Here is a 23,438-nt window from a genome sequence, read left to right as displayed (position 1 = left end):
TGAAGGTAGAATTAAGAAAAAGGCAACTTAAAAATTGTAGTAAAGATCTGTTCCATTTTTACTTGTCCTTGCCCCAGCCCTTTCTGGCTTAGAGTAGTCTTAAAGATGGTGGTCAACATTCCCAGTGTGCTACTCTGGTCCTTGTTTCTGGAGGCAGCGAAACTATCCTTATTCACAAAGAATTGTGTTTATCTATTCCAACTGGTCTGGAGGCTGCCTGAAGGAATAATACATGGTTTTTGTCTTGTTTTGCCTAACTCAGAATTCACTCAAGGTAGAAAAGCAGTGGGTATTCCTGGAAAACAGTGTAAGTCAGGGAGCAACCTGCAGCCATCTGAAGCAATAGTTTATGTTTGAGGCATACAGTGGAACACCAAAAGCCTGGCAGGAAAAACTGGGTAGAGAGTTTCTTGGAAAATTAGGGCATTCAAAAGTGCCCATGTATACTGGTGAATAGAATTGAGAGTCCAGAAATGAATCCATACGTCTGTGGCCAGTTGATTTTCAGCAAGAATGCCAAGATCATTCAATAGGGAAAGAATAATCTCTTCAACGAACAATGCTGGGGCAATTGGAGATCTACATGCAAAAGAACGTAATTGGACTATCTCATACCATATACAAAATTTAACTCAAAATGGATCAAAACTCTATATGTGAAACCATAAAACTCTTAGACAAAAGCATAGGGATAAATCTTTATGATTTGGCGTTTGATAATGTATTCTTAAATATGATAACAATAGCATGAACAGCACAAAGAAAAATAGGGCTTCCCTGGTGGTGCAGTGGTTAGGAATCTGCCTAACAATGCAGGGGACACGTGTTCCAGCCCTGGTCCAGGAAGATCCCACATGCTGCGGAGAAACTAAGCCCATGTGCTACAACTACTGAGCCTGTGCTCTAGAGCCTGTGAGCCACAACTACTGTAGCCCGTGCGCCTAGAGCCCATGCTCCACAACAAGAGAAGCCACTGCAATGAGAAGCCTGCGCACTGCAACGAAGAGTAGCCCCCCGCTCGCTGCAACTAGAGAAAGCCCGTGCACAGCAACAAAGACCCAACACAGCCAAAAATAAATAAATAAAATAAATTAAAAATAAGTAAATAAATAAACAGAATAGCAATAGTATATGTATTTAAAAAAAGAAAAATAGATATATTGATCTTCCTCAAATTAAAAATTTTTTGTACATCAAAGTACAGTATCAAGAAAGTGAAAAAAAACCTACAAAGTGGGAGAAAATATTTGCAAATCATATATCTGATAAGGGTCTGGTTCTCCAAATATATAAAGGACTCCATACAATTCAACAGCAAAAAGGACAAACAACCCAATTAAAAAATAGGCAAAGAATAGATACTTCTCCAAAGAAGATATATGGCAAATTAGCAGATGAAAACATGCTCAACATCATTAGTCATCAGGGGAATACAAATCAAAGCTACAATGAAATAGTACTTCATACTCACTAGGATAATTAACAAAACATATGGGAAAATAATGTGTTGATGAAAACACGGAGGTATTGAAACACTTGTACATTGCTGGTGGGAATGTAAAATGGTTCAATCACTATGGAAAACAGTTTGGCAGTTCCTCAAAAAGTAAATGATTACAATATGACCCAGCAATTCCAATTCTGGGTATACAACATTCAAAAGAATTGAAAACAGGTGCTTAAATACATGTATATTTGTGTGTGCTTAAATACATGTATCTATGTGTGTCTGTATGTGTGTGGATATTAGCAGTATCCACAATGACCAAAACAGAAAAAAAACCCAAATTTCCATCAATGTATGAATGGATAAACAAACTGCTTGTAACACATGTAACAGAATATTATGCAGTTATAAAAAGGAAAGAAGTACTGAGATATGCTTCAACATGGAAGAACTCTGAAACATTAGGCTAAGTGAAAAAAGCCAGACACAAAAGGTCACATACTGTGTCATTCTATTTATAGGAAATATCCAAAATAAATAAATCCATAGAGGCAGAACACAACTTGGTGGTTGTCAGTGGTGGAGGGGAAGGGCAAGTAGGGGGTAACTGCTTAACTGAGTTGTGTTTCCTTTTGGAATGATGACGATGTTCCTGAACTAGATAGAATTGATAGTCGTACAACATTGTGAGTCTACTAAATGCCACTGAATTGTTGACTTTAAAATGGTTAATTTTATGCTATGTGAATTTAACCTCAATTATATTAATTATATTGCACAGAATTCCCTCACCAAACACTGAGGCTATATTCCTGAAATGATTGTGACTGACAAAATCAAGCTCTTTTATACAATGAGTTGGTTTGCCAAACCATAAAAATGGTGTTCAGAAGTTGTTTAAACAATGTAGATAAAAAGCAGTGGAGGGTATCTACTTCCAAACAAACCAACCTTCTATTTAAGTGTTCATTTTCCCAAATTGTATCATTTATTAGGAAATATTGCAGCAGCATAATTATGCACTGAAAGAGATTATCTCACAGGTTTCATGCTTTGTATTCTTCCATTAATCTTTTTCAATACCGTCTACTGATTGTGATTAACATCATTTATACTTACAAGTGTCTGAGTCTTTGGCAGATTTATCATGCTGATTTGGGCATCATTTTTCAGGCCTTAAAATGATATTTAGAGAGGGTAAAATGTACCTCAAAATGTGTGATTGCTTCTAGCTTGATATGGCATTCCATGTTGAACAGTAATTAGTGATTAACAAACAGACCAATAGAAAGAGTTAGATATTGGTAGCCGTTCAGGTAAGTTGATGGAGGCATGAACCAGCTGTGTGAGAAGGGTGATCTGAGCATATATTTTGAGAGTAGAGCTTACAGAAAAATATGCATATCATCTTTCTTACATGTTAATCTTCAGTGTAGCTCAAACGGATATGAAAAACATAAGCTTTAAATTTAGTGTCAAAATTAATTTAGTCACACAGAGAGAAATAAAAATGCCAGTGGAGATATAATATTTTCAAATAAAGTTCTAACAAGGGGCAGAAATAACTCTGAGGTTCTTTTGTTTAGCACTTAGCTTTTAAGTGTTACATCACATGCCTTATGCTACAATGATGACATCAATAAGAATTACTCAATTTCCTGCAATAAATAACAAATATTTTGCCATAATACTTGCAGAGGAAGTTTCTTTACATCTTGCTTAAATATTTACTTATAAATGAATGTTTGCTGAATAAATATTTGCTGATTCATATGCAACTATTAGCACAGACATAAAAAGTTATTAAAATAATGCATTACACTACAGAACCATAAAGATCTGGCCATTTAATACATAACATTAACTGATTTACATAATGAATGATTGTGATCTTTAAGGAACAAGCATTTTTCTTTAAAGAATAAGTTTCTTTCCTGGCCATATGACTAATCCACTTCATTAAAATGTCACACAGTGTGACAGAAAGAGAAAAACAAATACCGTATGCTAACACATATATATGGAATCAAAAAAAAAAAAAGGGTCTGATGAACCTAGGGGCAGGACAGGAATAAAGACACAGACATAAAGAATGGACTTGCGGATGTGGGGAGGGGAAAGGGTAAGCTGGGACGAAGTGAGAGAGTAGCATTGACATATATACACTACCAAATGTAAAATAGATAGCTAGTGGGAAGCAGCTGCATAGCACAGGGAGATCAGCTAGGTGCTTTGTGACCACCTAGAGGGGTGGAATAGGGAGGGTGGGAAGGAGACCCAAGAGGGAGTTGATATGGGGATATATATACACATATAGCTGATTCATTTTGTTATACAGCAGAAACTAACACAACATTGTAAAGAAATTATACTCCAATAAAGATGTTAAAAAAAAATAAAGCTATGACACTGAAAAAAAATGCATATAACAAGTCAACACTTGGTAAATCCACACTAGCACTGAAATGAATATTCATTACAACTAATATTTTTTAAAGAATTATAAAAATGTTTTGGTATATTTGTATTTCAATGGAAAAAAAAGGTAAGGTAATGAATGGTATTGTAATGATTATTGTTAAAATTGGCATTATAGCATAAAATAATATTTAATGTAAACAACGAGCAAGTACTTTTTTTGTTGTTTTAAGAAGAAAAATGTAACCAAAATCACTATTTATATGAACTGAAGCATCTGATAAGACAGAACATGATTTCTTTTCTATTATTTTTTGAGAGAGCATCTGAATTATTCAAATCCTTAAAACTTACATAGAAGTGGTGATGCAAATTTGCACAAGTATCTCAGAAGTTTCAAAGAGGGAAGGGATTAAAATATCAATATTTCCCCCATTTCAAATGTGTTGAAATATATTGCTAAGGGTCTAGCCTAGCCTATAATTATCAATGGGAACAACAGCAATGAAGTGGCTGAAATAAAATTACCATAAGATAAAAGGCAATGAGTGTAGTGTACTGGACCGTGTATGATCATCAACAGAGACCATACAATCATCACAGAGTCCTGCCCTACTCTAGCTGTCCGGAAGAAGTTTGCATTTAAGGATATTTCTGTCTGTTTAGGTCAATTCAGACAAAGAGGATGTGCATTGACATCTTTCACACTTTGAAGAACCTCTGTAACCAACTAGGTGTGTCTGTTCAGTTTCAAAAGCATAAATTAGAGAGTAGTAGACAAACACTTGCTAGGGTAGCAGCACGAGTGAGAATGTCTTTGATAAAACTGGTAGCTCATTAGATTTCACAACCAGCAGTTTAAAAATCCTTCAGCATCAAGAGAAAGATAAACACAGGAGTGGAAATCTTTAACAGAGAAAGTAAGACCAGGGCAGGTGAAAACTTCACTGTTTTCTTATTTTTATCAGTTTTATTAACATATAATTCACATATCATTGAATTCACCCATTTAAAGTGTACAATTCAATAAATTTTAGCATATTTTCAGAGTAGTTCAACCATCACCACAATCAATTTTAGAATATTTTCACCACTGTACCCATTAGCAGTCATTCCCTATTCTCTGTCAGCCCCCACCCTCAGGCAACCAGTAGTCTACTTTCTGTCTCTATAGATTGGCCTATTCTGGACATTTAATACAAATGGGATCAAACCAAATATGGTCTTTTGTGAATGATTTCTTTCATTTAGTATGTTTTCAAGGTTCATGCATGTTTCAGTACTTAATTCTCCTTTATTGCTGAATAATCTTCCACCATATGGATACACATTTTGTTAATTCATTTCATCTGTAGACAGACATTTGGGTTGTTTTCCACATTTTGCCATTGTAAATAATTCTGTTATAAACATTTCTGTGCAACTTTTTACGTGAACATAACATTTTCATTTCTCTTGAATAGACACGAGTGGAATTGCTGAGTTATATGGTAACTCTATGTTTAACATTTAGAGGAAATGAGAAATAGTTTTCCAGAGTATACATTTTACATTCCCACCAGAAACATATGAGAATTCTGATATTTCCACATCTTCACCCATGTATGCTATTTCCTTTGTTTTTCATTATAGCTATTATAAGAGGATGTGAAGTGGTATTTCATGATTGTAATTTGATTTCCCTAATGACTAGTGATTATGAGCATATTTCCACACGCTTATTGGTCATTCATATATCTTCGAAGAAATGTCTATTTAAATTCTTGTTCATTTTTATTTAGATTATTTATCTGCTTATTTTTGAGATATACTAGTTCTTTACATATTCTTAATATATTTAAAATATTTTATTTCAGTCTGTGGGGTTGTCTTTCACTTTCTTGATGGTGCCATTTGAATCACATTTTTTCAAATTTTGATGAGGTGCAACTTATTAGTCTTTTTCTTAATCACTTTTGCTTTTTGTATCATATCTAAGAAATCACTGCCTAACCCAAATCATGATTTACATCTGTATTTTCTTCTTCATTATATAGTTTAATCTCTTACATTTAGGTCTGTGATTCACTGAGTTAATTTTTACAGACGGTGTGAGGTAAAGACCCAACTTCATTCCTTTGCATGCTGTCTCAGCTTCATTTATTGAAAAGATTATTCTTTCCTAATTAGATTGTCTTAGCCTTTTTTTTTTTTTTTTTTTGGAAATCAATGGACCATAAATATTAGGGGTTATTTTTGGATTCTTAAGTTTATCCTAGTAATCCAGACATCTATTCTTATACCAGTACCACACAGTCCTGATTACTGTTAAAGTGTCCCTTTTACAAAGTTTTCTTTCTTTAAGAATGATTGTAAATTATAATTACTTATGATTAGTATGTACCTACGGGGGAAAATTCAAAACAGTAAATCTCTCCATTTTTTAAATGGAAGTTTATTCATCTGTGAAATCTAAAAATCTGGGAAATATTGTATCCAGGCATACAAACTCATGGCTGTACCACCCTCGTCAATGCAAAGTTGCACGTGTTTTTTTCTTACAAGATCAAGTGACCACACAGGGTTCTCTTGATTTGGCATTGTGTACCACATGTTCCTGAGACTGAAGCAGAGCCTGGCTAATTTGTCAAATTTTTCACTTTATACTCATGGGCTACATTTAGATTTCCATCCTTTTAGGGAGTAAAACCACTCAGGACCACACAGAAAACATCAGAGAGACAGCAAGAACATCTCTTTGACAGCCAGCCACACGTAAAAACCGAGTGGCTACTTTGCTGTTGAAGAAGAGAAACAAAGCTAACGTCAATGCCTTCTTTAATGCCTGCTGTCAGTTTCCTCAATAGTTAAGACTGACATTGTCTCTGATATGTTCAGAGAGGTGAGCAGAATGACATGGACATAGACCTCAAAGGGGCTTAGAATGGGCATGAAATATTTTTATCTTAGCTTTTTTAGAGTATACCTATATTACTCAAAAATTGAAGGATGGACTTTGGTGGCACCTTAAATGTATCTGAATTACACTTTTTCTTACAAAATTCCCTTTGAACAATTTAGTGCCAAGTTACTCTTTGTAGAAATATCCTTGTTATTATGCATAGCTGACAAGTTTAAAGGGAACTAATTAATCCCAGGTTATACCTGCAAATGAACTGTTTCCACCTCAGTGGATTTTACCTAGTAAAATTTTTTAAAATAAATAAACAGTGTCCTGGGTATGATTTCTGGATTCAGAATTATCCCCCGCAGCTCTCATTAACACTCGTAGAAAAGAAAAGTAAAATAAAACTATAAACAGCTGAAAGTCTCTGATTAGAAGTCTGTCCTCTTGCTACCAGTACACTGTTTAACATTTTAAAAAGAAAAATAAATTTAGAAATTAGTTTTAACTTACGTTTCTGAAAGATTAAAAACTCGCTGTGGATCTCCATTCTCAATGGCGTATGTTATTGGATCTCCCTCTCGATCAGTTGCCTTCAGAGAGAAAACATACTTTAATTATCAAGTAATTGATATGTCTTCCATTCAGTACAGTATAATATAGAAACTTGAAACTAATAGCACAGAAGATCCATGATACCTTAAAGTATAAAGATGAAAACACGGGCAAATGGCTAGATGTAAAATAAAGAATTTCATATCTGATCCCAGCATTTCTGTCATTTTATGTCATCTGAAAGTTGTAACAATGAATAAGAATAATATCTCCTGAATGTATACATAATCTTATTTGGTAGGGAAATACAGTAATGATTTTCCTATGGTTTACTTATTTAATTTTATATGAATAATTCAAACAAATATGTTGGAGTCTACATAAATGTTTACAGTGTCAAGAAATTATTTAATGCACTATTTTTTCTTTTTCTGCTCAGAATATATTGTCTGCAAAGCTTTATGGTTAAGAATTCTGAATCTGGAGCCAGAGAGCCTGAATAAAAAACTGGGCTCCATTTACTAATTGTGTGATTGTTTCTTAATTTCTTCATTTGTAAAATGAGAGCTATAACAATATAAAAGTTAATAGACGCTGAGAAGTTTAAGTGAAATAATCTATATTAAAACACATAGACTAAATCTGGCATATTGTAAGTTTCAGTAAACATTAACCTTTTTTTCCCTTCTTCACTCAAGTCATAGTAGAAAAAATCTACAGCTTCTGACTTTGAGTTCTGAGTTTCTCTTACCCAAAATAAAGATACACACTGTATATTGGAGTCTGGGATTTTACCATCTAAAATATCCAATAATTCCCTTTTCAATTATCCATTAAGTCCCCTTATGGAAGACTTGGGTGAAGAAAGAAATCTGGATGATATAAAAGGGATGGGCGAGGGATCTGCCTAAGCATGACCCCAGGGGGAGGGGAAATCTTGTTTATTCATAAGTTACTCGGCTGGCAGAGATACCAACCTGACGGGCAGGCACTGCCCTGAAGTTGGCAGGACCTACAAAAGTGGTGGTTATGTTGGGTCTTTTCAAACACCGGACAATAACCGTCCCAGCCATAAGAGGCTGATTATGAAATCCCATGTCCAGACCAACAGGGAGCACTGTTTCTGCAGGTAGATTAGATGGCTTTGACATGGATTTCAGAGCCCTGGTCATGGGACAGCCCTATCAGCTACCACAGTGGATGGGTGGCCAGAAACCTCTCTTGGACCACATAAATTCCAGAGTCCAGGGACAACTGAGTAATAATATTTACTAAATGCCAGGTTTTGTGGGAGAAGCTTTGTAGGATTAGTTGAAAGTGTCCCCTCCATAAAACACTTCCTTCACATAGCTTCCGTAACATGCTATTCTCCTGCTTTTAATTCTACCTTATCAGCTACTACCTCTTTTCCTTGGCTGATTTTTCCTCATCTATAAGACATATTTACATAGGATGCTCCAAAGGTTTGTTCTTGGACTTCACTTACTTTGTCAACCTCATCCAACTGCAGAGCTTTAAAACTCTTTCTATGTTGAAGACTCTCATATCTCTAAACCAGCCCTGTCCTCTGAATTTCAGACCTATATCCAATTGCCTGTTTGATCCCCAATTAGATCAATTATAAACACCCCCAATTTTAAATGTTAAAACTCCCCAATCCTGATCTCTCTCTGCTACTCTCCCACTGCTCAAGAAGACAACAACCTGCTGCTTTCAGTATTTATTATCTCAGTAAATAGCAGAAACTACATCCTTCTACTTGCTTGACCTTAACTGAACATTCTTACTCCCCAGGGTACTCGTCGGCAAATTCCATTGGGTCTGTATTTAGAACATCTGCAGTTATCTGGCTGTCTCTGAACTCCAAATACCATCTCCCTCATGGATTATGTAATAACCATCTGACTAGTGCTCCTGCTTTCTCCTTTGCACCTTCACTGCAGCCCTTTTTTTTTTTTTTGCGGTACGCAGGCCTCTCACTGCTGTGGCCTCTCCCGTTGCGGAGCACAGGCTCCGGACGCACAGGCTCAGAGGCCATGGCTCACGGGCCCAGCCGCTCCGCGGCATGTGGGATCCTCCCGGACTAGGGCACGAACCCGCATCCCCTGCATCAGCAGGCGGACTCTCAACCACTGCACCACCAGGGAAGCCCCGCAGCCCATTTTTAATTAAGCAAAGTAACCATTTTTCCCAGGCCAAGATTTTATTTTTTAGTAAGGCTATGGCATTATTATGCATTATTACATACACACACACACACACACACACACAAATGGAACAAAATAAAATAGTAAAATATAATGAAATAATAAACTACTTATGATAATACCTTTGAAACATTCAAATTAAATTTAAAATTCTAAATTTCATTAAATTAATTATAATGTAAGGGCAAGGGCAGAGAGTAAGAAACAAAATAATTAAACACCTACACACAGTCAATGGGATTAATAGTACATGGTTGATATTTTCCCCTTGTTTTTTGTCCTTTTCCAGACAAGTATTAATAAAAAAGATAAAATGGAACTACAAATAATGATACTCGGTTAACTTACTGAGAAACACAGAATTATGCTGTATATGGAGACTACATTTTATCACTGAAAAGTTCACACTAAATGTTTTCTGTTGTTTTCCTCTTTCAATCAGTCATTTTAATGTCATATTGTTATAGATATTATCAATTTCTTTGTTTTTGGTATGTGGTTATTGTTGTTTTTGAGAGAAAATTTATTGTCTTGTGTTTTCATAAAAGCCAGAAGAAATAGATTCTGAAGCAAGATAACTTTGTGTAAACAACTTTAAATCCAGATTAATGTTAAACCTTTCTTCTAATGTATCAGATCTCCTCTAATATTTAATATTATTTTTGTGGGATGAGAGCACTGTGAATGCTGTTACTTTGTTTATACAAGTCATTATTTTGTTAAGTTACTAAAATAAAAATAGAGAGGTTCCTAGAGGACTCTCAATGTTTTTTTCAGCCCAATTAATTACTTTCAATCCCTGAGGTACTGTGGAATATTTCTTCAGTTTTGTTTGACCATTTAAATACCTCAAACTTTTAAGGATTGTTAGAGCCAATAATTTGCCTATTTCATTCACATGTGAGGTTGTGCCCTTACTGGAAACTTTGAAGACCCAGGATTTAGAAGATAATCCTATTTGATTGTTTTCTTCTTTTTATCCTCTTAGCCAATCCTTTGTTGTTGTTTCAGGATCTGTGGCAAACAGTGTAGTAATTAGGGAGGATTCATAATTTCTCGGTCAACTAAACAAGGGGGAATGGTGCTGTCTAGATCAGAGTTCTGAAATCTATCCATTACATGTGTTAGCACTTGTTTAAATACCATGTATCTCTATGTACCAACATCAAAAGGGAGAAATAATGCATAATAATTGGAAAAATCAGCAGAAACAATAATTCTTGGAGTATTAAAATTTGATAATGTGCATATGTGTGACCTAAAATATATTTCTAAAAACATTTTTAAAATAGTTTTTTTTCCTATATATGAGCCTAGCCAGCCTTCTCTACATGATGGGCAGAGATTTATATATGATATAGAATAGTGAATCCTTAAGTTAAAATTTTCTGACTGCTTATTAGATGTCAGACATTATATCTGCATGCCTTATCTCTTTTAAGCCTTGCAATAACCTTATAGTCAAAAGGGAAATGCAGAAGACTTCAATTCTATTACTCTCTCTGTCACCATTCCAATTAGAGTTCTGTATAATTAATTGGAAGATACACCTTTTTTTTTAATCTAGAGATAATAGTGACCGTTTCATCTTTAAAAAGGACAGTCTACTATTAGTTAATATTTTCCATAATATAACAGATAGGAATTACTCAGCCTTAGTACAAAAACATTTCTTATGCCTTTATTTTTGATCAGTCAATTCTGATATGAGCCCTTTATTCAAGATCTGAGAGAAGTATAACAGTAGTCATCTCCCCTGGGCTTATCATAGAGTTTATTGGGTAGGCTCTGGAGCCAAGCACCTGGGTTCCAGACCTGGTTATACTATTATCTCTCAGGCAAGATACCTAACTTCAATATCAACAACAATATTCACTTATTAATTCAACAAATATTTACTGAATATCTACACTGTGTTAAGCACTGAGACTTCAGCAGAGAACAACACAGACAAAAATGTTTCCTTTGTGCAGCTTACACTGTAGTCTGGGAGCCAGAGAAAAAATAAAATAATCAATTCATAGGTATTTATATAGAATATATTATATATAATTACTTATTTATATAGAATATATATTATAGTTATATATAATTTATATATAAAATTATACATATATAATTAACATATATTTATATAATATGGTTTTCAGATCCATATAAGTGCTACAAAAATATAAAACAATTCAGGAAGGACATATGGAAGGGTAGGGTGAGAGTTTGCACTTACAAAGAGGTTATCAGGAAAGCTATCAGAAAAATGTAAAAATTTGGCAGGACAGGAATAAAGACATAGACATAGAGAATGGACTTGAGGACACAGAGAGGGGGAAGGGTAAGCTGGGACGAGGTAAGAGAGTAGCATGGACATATATACACTACCAAATGTAAAATAGATAGCTAGTGGGAAGCAGCTGCATAGCACAGGGAGATCAGCTAGGTGCTTTGTGATCACCTAGAGGGGTGGAATAGGGATGGTGGGAGGGAGACACAAGAGAGAGGGGATATGGGGATACATGTATATGTACAGCTGATTCATTTTGTTGTACAGCAGCAACTAACACAACATTGTAAAGCAATTATACTCCAATAAAGATGTTAAAAAAAAAATTGGCAAACGTTTGTAAAAGGTGAGAGAGCAAGTCGTGTGGGGAAGGGCCTCCAGGTGGAGGGCAGAGCAAGTTAAAAGGTCCTGAGGTGGATACATGCCTAATGAGTTTGAGGAAGAGCAAGCACCTGGAAGACTTGCTCAGGTTTTGCTTGGCCTCAGGTAAACAACCTGAGTTATTTAACCTCAGGTTAAATGATTGAATGACGCTGACTTTGGACAGCTAGCAAGTAATGCAATTGAGTCATCGGTTTGCTGATACATGTTTACAGCATGTGAACTAAAATAAAGCAAGTTTTTCCTTTATTATTGCTTGACAAAGAGTATCTTTAAAGGGCTTCCCTGGTGGCGCAGTGGTTGAGAGTCCGCCTGCCGATGCAGGGGACACGGGTTCGTGCCCCGGTCCGGGAAGATCCCACATGCCACGGAGCAGCTAGGCCCTTGAGCCATGGCCGCTGAGCCTGTGCGTCCGGAGCCTGTGCTCCGCAACTGGAGAGGCCACAAGAGTATCTTTAAAGATTGAACCAACTCTTCCTTCTAGTCTGCTCAAGCAGATTACCCACTGCATCTAAATTCAAGTCACCCATTTTTCAGAAGCACCAACAGGAACCCAAAAGGATTTATCTAAATAAGCAGTGTGCTTAGAGACTGGAAAACAGGAATTTTGAAAAAGAAAACAAATATTTTATAAACTAATATTCTGTTCATGTTAAAGATGAACACAACCACCAAATACCATCTGGTAGAGTGCACTTTATGCACACAGAATGATTCTACACATTTCACAGGACGTTAAGACAAAGTACTTGCCCATAGGGATTCTAAAATAGATAAAATGAACATATTTAGATGGTCTTTTCTTTTCTCACTTAGGCAAACAAGTTCTGATTTATGTTATTAAACTGCTTGAGAGCAGGAACTGAAGCTTTCAATTCAGGACAGCAGTTTTTCCAAAAATGTGTGTGCACTCCTGGGATTAAATTATTGGTCTTTTAACAAAGTAATAATGTTTATGAATATATTTCAGTATGACTTAATCTTTTTATTTTTATGTCAAGTAGTGTTTTGTCGTTTATGATTCTGATATAAAATTTCCTTTCTGAGATAAGTTCATTTATGTAAAAAAGTCAGTTTATTCAATTTTTTTAAAGTAAATAATATGCAAATAATAGCACATCTGAAACTTAAAAATGCAGCTAATCTAGAATGACACTGTATTACATGAGCATCCCTTAAGACCTTTCATCCTGTCCATTTATTATACTATACTTGGCTACTTCATTCACTTTCTCTCTTCCTATATGATTATTAACACTTTCTCCTCAGGTCTCCAGCTTATCCTACCCCATCTTTATTCTCAGCTGGTGATCCCGATTACTGTTTCACTGAGAAGATTGAAGCAATTTTCTGCAAGCACTCTGAATTTTATATATATATGTATATATAAACAATCCTGTAACTATACACTACATCTTTCCTCCTATTACTGATAATGTACTGTCTGATCTCCCATCTAGGGCAAGATATGGGGAAAGAGTTTTGCATTCTACTTTTTCTAATTGTTCTCTTCTCATCCTCTCTAAAATCATTTCAATCATATTTCTAAACCTCCCACAACTACTGCACTGAAACTGTTCTTTTCAACATCACCAATAAATTCCTTATTAGTAAAACCACTGATCAATTCACAATCCTTGTTTTTGCTTGTTTCTTAGCTTTGTTGGCTTATTTTTCATTGGACCTATCAGTAGCATAGACATTAGATCAGACACAACTGATCTCTGCCTTCTCCCTGATACAATTTCTACCCTTAGTTTCCAGGACACACGTTCCTCTGGGTCTCCATTCCTGGTCCTCTTCTCCTCAGCAAAATTAGTCTTTGGATGTCTTTTACATTCATTCCCTTAAGAATCTCATCCAATCTCAAAGTTGTACACAGTATTTAAAAAGCTCAAGACTTCAAATGTATATTTTTAGTCCATATCTCTTCCCTAAAATCATACCCAACTCTCTACTCAATAGCTTCAATTACATGTCAAAAGACATTTCAAATTTAACATGTCCAAAACTGAATTACTCCTTTGACATTTTTTTTATTCTGGTTAATGGAAAATCAATCCTTCTAGTTGCTCAAGCCATATATTAGTAGCCTTGTTAACTTATGTCTTCCTTGCACATCCAATCATCAATGAATCCTGTAGTTTCTACCTGCAAAATACGAGGTTGAAACCTCTTCTCCCCATTTCCAGAAATATCACTCCAAGCCTAGTCTGGACTACTGAAATAAAATTTAAACTAATTTCCATAATTTCTTACATGCCTGCACCACGGACTATTCTCGATAGAGAATCTAGAATGTTCCTTTAAAATTTGAAGTGTATTCTTGACATTGCTCTACTCAAATTCTGCCATCAGTACTTGATTTCACTCAGAGTACTTATCTCCACACCTTCCCAATTACCTGATGGTTTCATTTCTAAAATTTTCCTTCTCACTTACTTTATTCCAGTCCCACTAGTATCTTTGCTCTTCCTCAAGCATGCCAGGCAGGCCTGAACTTCAGGGTCTTTGTACTTGTACCTGAAATACTCTTCCCCAGATAACCAGGTGGTTCAACCTCTCTCACCTTCTTCAGCTCTTTGCTAATGTCACGTCAGTGAAATCACCACTGATCAAATTGCAATCCCCCATGTACTCCCTCACCACTTTCCCTCCTGTATTTTTCCTCATAGCACTATCACCTTCTAAAATTCTATATAACTCATTCATGTATTTTGTGAATTTTCTTCTCCTACTAGAATGTAAACTCCATGAAGTAAGATATGCTTTCTGCTTTGTTACTGATATGCCTTAGTACTTACAATGTGGGCCCACCTTTGCACTTCCTGTGCCTGGGAGGATACATTTAGTGCAATGAAGGAAGTAGGAAGTGTAGTGCCCAGTTTTGTCTTATACTTCACTCAACTATACTTACAGTTAAAAAAAATATCTTGCTTTGATATCCATCTTACATACTCTGTGTCTGTCTCTCTCAATTTCTTCCAAACTCAAGACAGAAAAGAGAGGTGTGTGTGTGTGTGTGTGTGTGTGTGTGTGAACATGTGTGTGCATGTTACTTTTATTCTACATCTTAAGAATGCCGTATGTCAAAACATATTCCAAAGGGGTATTAGTGAACATTTCATTACAGCCAACTAGTATTTCACATATCTTTACCTCTAACCACCAGAAGATTTCCTTATTACATTAATAAATGTTCCACATGAATAATAAGGGCTGAAATGAGAAGTTAAGGATAACGTGGATTGTATGAACAAAGTGTAAGGACCCAAGGAGTCCTTTGTCTTTTGGAACAGAACCCAAAAGTTGATTCCATGAGTTCCACCTAATGATTCTGAGTTTCTTATGGCCTGATACTAACTAAATATTAACTGAGTTCTGTTGCTAAAATACTGTTCCGTTTGCCTAAAGTGAACTTAACTGTAAGATGTTTTCAGATACGTGAAAGGAAAATCTTACTTGCTAAAAAAAATGTACATGGGTCGTAGTATTTGGCCTGAGACATACTTTTCTAAGCAGTAGCAAAGTTGTGACAGAGAACACTAATCATATTTTACCACCACCTATTGGTAGCTACTTCCTAATAGTCAAGAATAATCTAATTATTGTATAAAGACATTTGGCTCTGGCCAGTTTACAACATTCAACACTTGGTAATACACTGAATAGATACAATTCAGAAACATTTTAAAAGCTAAAATATATCTTTCTATAAGGTGGCTATTGTTCAGTTTTAAATAAATTGAAGTGCTTTTGTTGTTGTTGTTGTCTTTCTCAGGCTTATAAAGGTCCAGAGACCTACAAATCCTACACTTAAACTTTTGCACTTTAGTGCCAGGGTTTCTCAAGCCCAACCTCAGAACCTACATACAATTCTAACTAGCCAGTTTTCCCAGACTTCAGAAAATGATGAAAAAATCAGTCATCAACACTTGGAGCTAAAAAGGACAAATTCAGTGGAATCCATGATTCATAGAAAACAATATCTAATATGCATTATTCTAAACACATAAATATATTGTCAAGATTATCCTCTTAATATATTTCTGCAGTTGACATTTTCATTAAAAAATGAGTGAGAATGGAGTACACAATGGTGACATTTCTGGAATGACAGAATGAGGGGCTCTGTGGACCCTATTCCACTAAGAAAACTCTAACTACTAAAAAAAAATAGTTTTAAAAATTAAAGTTTCTGTATATTGTTCTAAAAGTATACAATATCTGGAGAAACACTGCTTTAAGAAAATCTATTAAATCTCAGTCAGAAGGACAAGTCTGTGGCATTTGAGCAATAAGCTGTTTCCTTGCAACCCCCAGCCAGCACTGCATCATGGGAGCTCTACTTCTTGGAGGTGCAGCCAGGATCCTAGGACTCCTTCTCCCCCAGAGATCCAGCCTAAGATTATGGTGTCTGCCCTAGAGGTACTGGCCAACTCCAGCTCCATGTTGCAGAAGCCCAGCATCTGAGAAGCCTGACATTTCTTTCTGTCCACAATGGAATGAAATTAGAAATCAATAACACAAAGAAAATTTCAAAATTCACAAATATGTGAAAATTAAACAAGGGACTCCTAAATATCCAGTGGGTAAAATAGAAAATACAAAGAAAATTAGGAAACATTTCTAAACAAATGAGAAAAAACAAAAAAGACAACCACACTAAAACTTAAGCAATACTATAAGGCAGTTCTTAGAAAAAATTTTAGAGTTATAAACATCTGTATCTAAAAAGGGAAAAGTTCTCAAATCAATAACTTTTCATCTTAAGACAGTGAAAAAAGAGAGCAAAATAAAACTAAAGCAAGCAGAGGACAAGAAATAATAAAAACTAGAGTGGCAGTTAATGAAATAAAAGTAGGAAAATGACAGAAAAAAAATCAATGAAATCAAAAGTTGGTATTTTGAAAAGATCAAAATTGACAAGCCTCTAGTCAAATTGATTAAGAAAAAAGAGAGAAGGCTCAAATTACTAATAACAGTAATGGAAGAGGGGGCATCACTACTGACTTTAGAGCAATAAAACAGATTATAAGGGAATGTTATGAAAAATTTTACCAGCATATTAAATAACTTAGATGAAATGAACAAACTCCTAGAAATACACAATTACCAAAACTGATTCAAGATGATAAAGGAAATCTGAATAGACCTAAAAACAAGTAAAAAGATTGGATTAGTAATTTAAAAAAGAAAAAAAAAAAGCCACTTCCCATAAAGAAAAGACCAGGCCCAAATGACTTTATTAGTAAATTCTACCAATCATCTAAAGAAGTCACACAATCTTCACACTCTCTTCCAAAATACAACAGAGGAAACACTTTCTAATTATATAAAGTTTATATTACCCTGATACCAAAACCAAACAGAGGTACCCGAGGAAAAGAATGCCACAGATCAGTGTAGCTGATGAAAACAGAAGTAAAAACTGTTAACAAAATACTACCAATTCAAATTCAGCAATACATAAAAATGATTATACACAATGGCCAAATAGGATTTATCACAGGTATACAAAGTTGCTTCAACACAAGAAAACCAATTAATGTAATACATAGATAAAATAAAGAAAAAATTATCATATCAGAAGAATCAGAGAAAGAATGACAAAATCCAATACCTTTTTGTGATAAAAACACTTAATAAACTAGGGATATATGGGAACTTCCTCAACCTGATAAAGGACAACTATGGAAAACTACCAACTAGCATCAATGTTGAAAGACTAAAAGCTTTCCCCCTACAATCAGTAATAAGACAAAGATTTCTACTCAAAACTTTTATATAACAAAGTACTGAAAGTACTAGCTAGAGTAATTAGGAGAGAAAAAGAAATAAAAGTCATCCATAAAGGAAGAAGCACAACTATCTCCATTTGCAGATGACAGGATTTTTTAAATAGATAATCCTACAGAATCCACTAAAACGACTATTAGACAAATGAGTTCAGTAAGGATGTAGGACACAAGATCAATAAAAAAAAATCTGCAGTATTTCTATACACCAATGATAAACAATCAACAATGAAATTAAGGGGAAAATTCTACTTAATAAAATTAAAAATAAAATAAAATACTTAGGAATAAATTTAACAAGACAAGTAGAAAAGCTGTCACCTGAGAACAACAAAACATTGTTGGCAGTGACCGACATGGGGAGTCAGAGATTGAGTGGGGCGTTGGAAGTTAAATAGAGCAAAGGGAATATTTCTTGTTAAAGGGTTGTCACAGCAGCCTGGTATAGGCTTGGGGCAAACCCAAGTGGGGCAAAGGAAGGCATTCAAACAGCTGGAATGGGATGTCAGAGCCCAAGGGAAATTAGCAGTGCTTCTGTGAGAGCGTCAGTGTGGCAGTGGTGGCCTGGTGTGGTTGCAAAACCCAAAGAGGGTTATTAGAGCATTTGTATGGCCTGTTGTGGGGGACTGTGTTGTAGGGTTATGGTGCTGTAAACACAAGAAGGACACAGTGGGACATCAGTCTACAGTGGGATGTCAACATAAGTGGAATGAAGAAGGCAACAGTTCAGTGAATGGTGGTAGCTGCAGGCCTTGTGAAATGATGGTGTGAAGTGTTGAAGCTTGAGCTCAGGAAGGAGGGTGTTTGCATGGCCCTGTACAGGATTTCAGAATCCAAGCAGGATGAGAATTGTTGGAAGGAGAGGAATGGCAGGCAGGTGATGTCAGAATGTGAAAGGGTGAGGGGAGCATCAGAATGAGGGTCAGAAACAGAAGACTGGTTACATTCAGTAAGTAATGTACTGAAGGTAATAAGAGCCAGGTTTCCCATTTTCAGAGTTATTAGTGTGAACTAATGGATATATATATATATATATATATATATTTTATAATCTATAAAATTTATAATACATAATATTACACATAACATGTATATATGTATATGTATATATATATACACATATAGTAAATATAAAATTAACATAGATGCAAATGAGTATGGTGCATATATCACACATACTTGTGTGTGCATACATATATATATATATATATACACACACACACATTCGTGTATATATATATTTTGAACATATACATACATGCAGTCTTATATACATACATATATTGCCTTGCTCTGTCCATTGAGTGGGGCCTGGAAGCAGAGATACCCAATAACAACTCATAGAATATTCTGTGCACCCAGTACTTAGTTTATAAATGCTATTTCCCACTTAAAGGAACCAGAGCTTTTTAGAGAAATGGTTAAATCCAGTACTGGTATAAGAAAAGTATAAAATGAGTCTGGAACATCTTCTGTGCTAGAAAATAGCTAAGTGCTCAAAGAGTGATGTGGATATGTTAAAAGAACACAAGAACCTGCTTAAATGGGCTCATCAAGACTACTTCTGGAATAATTTGAGCACCAAAATAAATAATTACAGTAATGATTATACTCCTCGAATAAAACAGAAATCTATGAGTTCATATTTATATCAATAAATAAATTAATAAATACATGCGGGGAAAAGAAAGCTTTTGTACATAGTAGAATGCCAACTCATAAATGTAGAAGACATCATGGTATTATAAAATCATAATTTGCCAACAATTGTAAAAATAATTCAGCTAAAGAACATCAATGTTTTTTTAAAATAATGGGTGAAAATGAATGAGGAAAGAACATTTATATAATCTTAAGGTAAGTCATCAACATACTTTAAGGCAGATGCAACTTTGATCAAGTTTTCAAGAGTAACATTACCAGTAATGGGACACATGTAAACTATTTTTCTATAGGATTCAGTGAGATGGATGCAGCATCTCTTCTTGGTGATATTCTTACCAAAAAAATTTATAACTTAAACCTATTCATGAGAAGCATCAATGAACCCAAACTGAGGGAAGCCGTACAAAATAAGTGTACTGCAATCTTCAAAAGCATCAAGGAAGGATTGTTTCAGATTAAGGAGAGTAAAGAGGCATGGCAACTAAAGGTCACCTGTGATCCTGGATTGGGTCACTTTGCTATAAAGGACATTATCAGGGCAACTGGCAAAAGTTGAATGGAGTCAGAGGGTTAGATTGTAGTAAGGTATCAAAGTTACTAGCTAATTTTAATGGTTCTGTTGTGGTTATATATAAGGGACTATGCTTTTTATAGAAATTAGAAATTGTGTTTGGTGGTCATAAGACATCATGCTGATAACTTAGTCTCAAATGTTTTTGTACCATTCTTACATTTTTTTCTGTAAGTGTATATTATTTTAAAAGAAAACTTAACATAAAATAAATATACACATATTTATGACAATGGCAAAACACATGTGTATTATGTATGTAGTTTATGTGTGAATATGTAAACATATGCATACACAAATTTGTGCTTTATATAATTATATATGACCATGATATGATGGAAAAATATCAAAACATACCAGTTAAAATGATTTATATGATGAGGAAGTGCTGGAGAGCTAACTGGGGGAAAGGAGACAGAGAATGGAAAGTAAAGCAAAAATAGAAAATATAAAAGAAAGCTGCCATAAAAAGAACTAATATAATGTATGGATATGATTGCATTTATGAATATATACATAATAATTGTACAAGTAAAACTAAACAAGGGAAAAGGAAGCATAAACATCTGGGGCATTTCCACTTGTAGCACACCTCTGAATTTTTCTTTTTGATTCACAAAGGCGACTTGTATTCAAAATCACCCAGCACATGCTGGTTAAGTTAGGAGAATTGTAGTGGCAATCAAATTTTGCTGCTCTGTCTAACCATTAGTTTATCAAAATCAAAACTGAACTACTTTTACATGGGGATAGGTTGTAGGGAATAAGTCTGTTGCAGAGCCTACTTTTATTATTAAATAATTCTGCCTCTATCTCTGAAAGATGCTTCTTAATCTGGAATTTTTATTTTAACTTTTTTTCTTTTGCGTGAGTGAGGCAGGTGTGTAAGTGGAGAAGACTGCAGAAATGAAGACTTTTTCTTTCCTTTTTAAAACTGTTATGGGATTTTGTGAATCCATGTGAAATATAAAGTATTCAAAACTAGAACAGGAGATATTGAATTCTTCAGTTTTCTTAAGTAACTATTCTAATACAAATACTTTTTTTTTTTAACCTAAAATAAATTGTTTTCTTAGCTCCAAATCAACCAATTCCTGGTAGTTAAGCATAGAATCACCATAGGCACTTCTCAACATCAATTGGATCTCCTGTTGTTTCTCCTAGAAAACTGACACCTATTAGCTGTTTATTGAGTATATCTCAGGAACACTGTTTTTGTTCCTTTCTATTTATCAGAATCTCAGGAAAATAACAGCATTTACATACTTAAGCCTTAATCAACAATAGCTGTTAGTATGTGAAGAAATAAACAGCTTCAAGGCATGCAATAAACTGAAGTTTATTTAAGAAACAGCACAGAGGATCATCTATTGCCAAGTTACTAAAGGTAATACTGATCACTGCTATTAAAATACCAGTAGCTTTCAAATAGTTGCCCAAGCAAGTATTCCACGTTCAAGCCCAGATTTCAAATTAGTCCATTTTTATTTGACTCTTAGGAAGAGCAGAATGGTTTACTTCTGGTTAATTAAAAAGAAAAACCAAAAATAAGAAACAAAAAAAACCCTCTTTTTATCAAGCAGGTTTAGAAATTGCAGACTTTTCTTTGGATCATACAAGAGTCTTCTGGCATGAAGTAAATGAAAATCACTTTCTACTAAAGTTATAAACTATTGTTTAAAAATTGTCTATAAGAAGCTGTTGATGAATGTAGGTCTTCACCATTTCTATAAAATACGATTAAAAGAGACCAAGGAGTATCAATTGACTGTTACCTAGAAAACTAGAAAGTCCTCCATGGCTTTAAGAAAAGACATGATAGAAATAAGAGTAAAGATTAGAAATATAGCTGTAAATAGGGAAAAAGATCAATTTGAAATGTCTCTTGCCCAGCTCTGCAAAATATGGCTTTATTACTGCACTCAATGGCTTTATGGTTGTCCATAAAATTCCATTAAAGATAAAGATCTCATATTCTACTTTATTGCTTTGGTGACCATATTCCTCTAAGCCAGGGTTTCTCAGTTTTGGCAGCCATAAAATCTTGGGCTGGTTAATTCTGCATTACTCTGCCACTCACATCTTTGTTTAGAAAAGCATAGCAGTAAACCAATCGTAAAGGCATAAAATTACTGGAACCAGAAAAAAAATCTCTGGAGGAAATGCTAAAATGAATCTTTATGAAATTTGTCCTTCCATTTCTAAATATATTCAAGCAGGGTTTATTTTTAATTATGTTTTAATGTTTTTGGAATTTCTAGGGGATGTATATTGCATTTCATTACTTCAGCATCTTTTCTTTCACAAAACTCTTTATCCATTTATTCCCCTTTACCTCATCTTGAGGCTGCATTACCCCAAGTCCTCATTTCAGATTTAATCAAGAATAAGATGAAAAAAGAAAAAGAATGTTATTTTATCATCTCTATGCCCTAATTATAGACTGCCTGAAAATAAAGTCTACACAGAGTTAAGCAATACAAAGAGGGGCAAAACTGCCAGAGACTGATGACACTTGTCTGAAACCTTGGTTCTAAGAGCCTTTCTTGAAATCAGATCCACCTGACATTCCACAGACTTTCATTGATTACATAGTATATATTCCAAGCACTGTTCTAGTTACTGAGGATACAACAGTGAATAAAACAGAGTCTGTCACTGTGGACCTAATATAATATTTGGCACAGCTGACATAATAAATAAGTAAGAGTGCATGCAGAGTGAAAGCAAATGGGGTAAAGTGGATATGAAGCACAGTGAGACGGTTATTGTTATTTTCTGTAAGGTGCTCAAGTAAGACCATTTTGCTAAGGGAGAATCAAGCGGAAACATACAGGAAGGGAAGAATGTGAATGTCTGGGAAAAGAGAACTTCAGACAGTGGAAACAGTAAGTGAATGGGCCCTGAGGCAGGAGTCAGGCAGTGTGCAAGGAGGTCAATGAGACCGGAACAGAATTGCTGAGAGGATGAGAAGTAGGAAATCAGGTCAGGTAGGTGTCACAGGGACATCATCTTTTATCCTGGGTTATTTGGGAATCCATTGGATGATGTTCACAAAGAAGTGAAGCTATTTTAGGTAATTTTTCAAACAATTACTCTGTCTGTTGTGTAACAGACCAGAGAGGGGTGAGGTTAAAGTCCAGTAGAAATCAATTGCAATAATCTAGGCATAAGTTGATGGTGGCTAGTATCAGGAAGAAAGCGATAAGAGTGAAAACAAACAGAACTCTG

At 34.9% G+C, this 23,438-nt stretch overlaps 1 protein-coding gene across 1 annotated transcript in view; it reads right to left on the bottom strand.

Annotated features, from left to right (window-relative positions):
• PCDH15 (protocadherin related 15) overlaps positions 1-23,438 on the bottom strand; it is a 416,523-nt gene that overhangs the window by 230,272 nt on the left and 162,813 nt on the right. Inside the window, exon 12 of the mRNA XM_089897353.1 lies at positions 7,263-7,342. Coding sequence (XP_089753479.1) covers positions 7,263-7,342 — 80 coding nt within the window. The remainder of the gene's footprint in view (positions 1-7,262; positions 7,343-23,438) is intronic.

Source organism: Delphinapterus leucas, chromosome 16 (assembly GCF_059928025.1).
Source record: "Delphinapterus leucas isolate spDelLeu-1000000601 "Yukka" chromosome 16, BTC_Dleu_Yukka2, whole genome shotgun sequence".
In the NCBI taxonomy this organism is placed as follows: domain Eukaryota; kingdom Metazoa; phylum Chordata; class Mammalia; order Artiodactyla; family Monodontidae; genus Delphinapterus; species Delphinapterus leucas.
This window is presented reverse-complemented; position numbering and strand designations above follow the sequence as displayed.